Source organism: Atta colombica, unplaced genomic scaffold (genome assembly GCF_001594045.1).
Source record: "Atta colombica isolate Treedump-2 unplaced genomic scaffold, Acol1.0 scaffold295, whole genome shotgun sequence".
Lineage (NCBI taxonomy): Eukaryota > Metazoa > Arthropoda > Insecta > Hymenoptera > Formicidae > Atta > Atta colombica.
This window is the reverse complement of record NW_017259398.1, coordinates 429,851-433,937: the sequence shown is the minus strand read 5'-3', so window position 1 is coordinate 433,937 and position 4,087 is coordinate 429,851. Positions and strand designations below refer to the sequence as shown.

Sequence of the window (4,087 nt, the reverse complement as noted above, 5' to 3'; positions counted from 1 at the left end):
GTATTTATGAAAAATATATTATAAACAAGTAAATATTTAAAAAATTTATTTTTTATCAGTAATTTATATTATATATTATATTGGATATATTTTAACTTTTAGATTGGATAGATTATTCATATTGTTGGAGACTGGAACAAACGCAGTTACCAAGAGAGCAGCTGCACAACAATTGGGAGAAGCACAGAGATTACATCCTCATGATCTACATCACTTATTAGCAAGAGTTTCTACCTTATTAAAATCTTCACAATGGGATACTCGAATATCGGCTGCCCATGCTGTACAAGCTATACTTGCTCAAGTTCCTCCTTGGAACCCACAACCAATTAAAAAGGAAGTCTCTACAGGTAATATATATATATATTAATACATTGTTAATTAATTTTTATATCTTTAATAAGAATTTTTGAAAGTTTCAATTATATTATGTATGAGTATCTTGAATCAATAGATGAATCTGAAGTGAAACGCAAGCCTCCCACTACTAGATTGAATTTAAAGTCTTTTGATATGAGCAGAGTTCTAGCTCGTAGTTCACATCTTACTGGATCTGAGGGCAGTGAGTATGATTTGACTGTATCAGAGGGAGAACAATTGTCACTTCCCAATCAGCAAGAAAAATTAGCTGCAAAGCTAGGTTTTCATCCACGTTTGATGGGCGTTGATGATTTATTTACTGTTGAAGATTTGACTCTAGTACAGGCACCATGTATAACACAAACTGCTACTATACCTGTTGATGACTCTGAAGGATTGTTGATGAGCAGAAGAGAAATGAATAGAGCGAAACGCAAAGTATTACATTTTATTAAACTTTTAAACTGTATTTAACTATTTATAATTGACATTTTCTTTAAATTATTGCAGTTTATGCTAGCAAGTGTTAAAAACTTACAATATTCAGGATTATTTTACATGCTTCATGTTTTATTTATAAAATTCATAATAAAGATTAGAAGAGATTAATTATTTATATCTTAATAATAGGCTCGTCAATCAGTATCAAAACAACGATCGCGCGAACCGGATGATCATCGCGCTAACAATTGCGATGACAATTCAAATTCAACGAATGTTCAATCTCCAATTGGTGAACCAGCAATTAAAAAAATTATACTAGAAGACACAATCTCATCAGATACTGGATCAAAATGCAACATATCTAACGAACAAGTAAATGGAGTACCAGATAGCACTGGATGCTGGCCAGATTCAATCGTAGATTGGCCTTTAGAATCTTTTGCAGAAAGTCTTTGTCAGGATTTATTTAGTCAAAAGTGGGAAGTGCGACATGGAGCAGCAACAGCTTTGCGAGAACTTATAAGACTTCATGGTAAAGGTACGTAAGTCTATAGTAAATTATAAATATAATTCCCTCAATATTAACTGTTAAACACTAAATGTGCTTGAATACACAGGAGCAGGCAAGTGTACAGATCAAACTCCAGAAGAAATGCAAGAAAGTCATTATGAATGGGTGATCGATGCCGCTTTACGATTATTGTGTGTATTAGGACTTGATCGATTTGGAGATTTTGTATCTGATCAAGTTGTTGCTCCAGTACGAGAAACATGTGCTCAAGCATTAGGATCGCTCTTCTTATTAGTACCCGGTGGTCCAAATACCAAAGATACAAATGGTGTTTTTCCTGGAATATTTTCTGTAATTCTCAAACTGTTGGAACATAATGAATGGGAAGCGAGACACGGTGCATTTCTTGCTTTAAAATATTTATTGGCCGTACGAGACGATCTGTTAGACGAAGTATTGCCACAAGTGTTTCCTGCTATCATGCAAGGATTATCCGATCCTGTCGATGACGTAGGTGCAGCTGCCGCAAGTGCACTTATACCAGTAGCACACGCTCTTCCGCGATTATTAAAATCAACAGAATTAGAAACTATTGTAATACGTCTTTGGGAATTATTAAAAGAACAAGATGACTTGGCTGCAGCTTGTAACACTTTTATGGGTCTGTTGGCTGCGATACTTTCATTGCCAGCGGCACATGCTTGTTTAACGCCCCAGCCATTATCACAGGTAATGCAACAATATCTTTATTCTTTCGACAAAGAGATACAACTATTTAAATATTTTTTAACAATGGTTGAACGTTTATTTAGGTATTACCACGTTTATGGCCATTTCTCAGCCATTCAAGTTCAAGTGTACGTAAAGCCACGCTACAAACACTGCAAACTTTAACTGGAAACGATAGCAATTATAGCGGAAACAAGAAGGAACGATGGGGTGAAGGTGGTGGATTAGTTTTACAGGAAACATTGAGGCATGTATTTCAGTGTGTGTTAATTGAGCACATTAGCACGATACAAGATGTGGCCGAACGTGTCTGGGAAAATCTAGTCGTGCAGAGTGATCTCGAATTATTGCTACATGCGGCGTGCCCTCATGTCAGTACATGGCTATGCCTTGCCATGCAACCAGAACATGTGCCATTCAATCCAAATTTGTTGATGACAGTTGTTAGTTCTATTAAGGGCACAAAGAATAATCAAATGGTCGCCTACTGTGACGGACAATTGGATATTAATAGCGGAAACAGTAATATTAATGCAAATGCGAAATCGTTATCTGAATTGAAAATGTACATTGGTGGGATTGAAACAGTAGCGCTGAATGTACGAAAAGCAAACGTGATACAGGCTCGTTGTAGAGCGTCTCGTATGTTAGGATTATTGTCGCACTATGTTGTGCAACCTGCACCAGGTGTCATTTATCCACCAGATGTGCCTAGTCCAGCGCTTTGTTATGCTAAAGTGCTATTGGCACATCTTAATTCGCGATCGGCGCTGCAACGTACTGTTGTGGGGCTTACAATGTCTAGTTGGGCGACTGTAGATCCATTGAGAATACCCACAATACCAGATATACTCAGGTATAAAGCATACAATTTGTATGAAAAATATTTCATGTATCTATATTAATGAAACAAAATTTTTTTTTTTAGTGACAGATTATTGGCTTGTTTAAATGAATGCATGTATTACGATGAGATTGCAGCTTCCTTCACTCGACTGCTGCACGAAAGTCACGATTACATTGCAACCTTAAAACATTATAAATTAATGATATCATTTGAAATAGATTCATCCAGCGTGATGACTCTTGATCAGATCGCTGCACTGGCTAAGAGAAGACTTCCCGCCATTTGCACTGTTGGAACAAACGCAGGAGGAACTGAAAATATTAGTAGTTGTTCAATATCTTCTAGATTGAAACCTAAATTAATGGATAGCTTAGAAGAAAGGAGGCGAGCATTAGACATCGGAGCGACTACGATGGCGGCACAACAACAATCGTTGCATGTTATGTCAATGGCTGCGCTCGCTGGTGCTGCTACGATGTTACATATCCTTCCTCAATCTCCTCAACCACTTAATCCATTAGTAAAACCGTTAATGGAAGCTATAAAACGTGAGGAAAATGAGGAACTGCAAAAACTGGCTGCAAAACATTTGTCTCATCTAATCGAGCTTTGTATCGATAGAAAACCATCTCCAAATGCAAAGGTTTGCATATAAAGTACATAAAATTATAAATAATAAAAACAAATACGACATAAAATATTTCAAAATTGTCAAATAATTTTCCTCGCATTTCCTTCCCATATGCTACAAGATGTTATCAAATATTTATTTGTTACAGATTTCTACCAATCTATGTACATTCCTATGTTCTGACCTTGAATTTACACCACGAGTATGTTGCGACACTGAAATTTATGATGGAATACTCACTTTGAATAATAGACAAAAACATGCTGAGAGAATAGCATATAATCGTGGTGCAAGTAGTGGACTCAGCAGCGGTAGAGGTCCTGGTAGACCACCAACAACTGAGATTCCCCTTGAGGAATTACTCGCTTGTGAAGAACCAGAAGCCAAAGCTGCTAGAACACGTCGTCGCGGAGCTACATTTGCATTAACAGCTATAGGTATATACTACAATATTTAGAAGGAGCATTTCTTAATCAAGATTAACTAATGTTCAATTAAATTCTCTCTGATCTAATGAAAAAAGAAATGAGATACAAGGGAATCGATTAAATTCCAATTAATTAAT

The 4,087-nt window shown here is 36.4% G+C and overlaps 1 protein-coding gene across 1 annotated transcript in view; it reads left to right on the top strand.

Moving 5' to 3' along the window:
- Positions 1-4,087, top strand: part of LOC108690108 (TATA-binding protein-associated factor 172) — a 9,544-nt gene that overhangs the window by 997 nt on the left and 4,460 nt on the right. Inside the window, exons 2-8 of the mRNA XM_018197233.1 lie at positions 98-350; positions 455-798; positions 991-1,342; positions 1,422-2,044; positions 2,128-2,900; positions 2,973-3,534; positions 3,671-3,959. Coding sequence (XP_018052722.1) covers positions 98-350; positions 455-798; positions 991-1,342; positions 1,422-2,044; positions 2,128-2,900; positions 2,973-3,534; positions 3,671-3,959 — 3,196 coding nt within the window. The remainder of the gene's footprint in view (positions 1-97; positions 351-454; positions 799-990; positions 1,343-1,421; positions 2,045-2,127; positions 2,901-2,972; positions 3,535-3,670; positions 3,960-4,087) is intronic.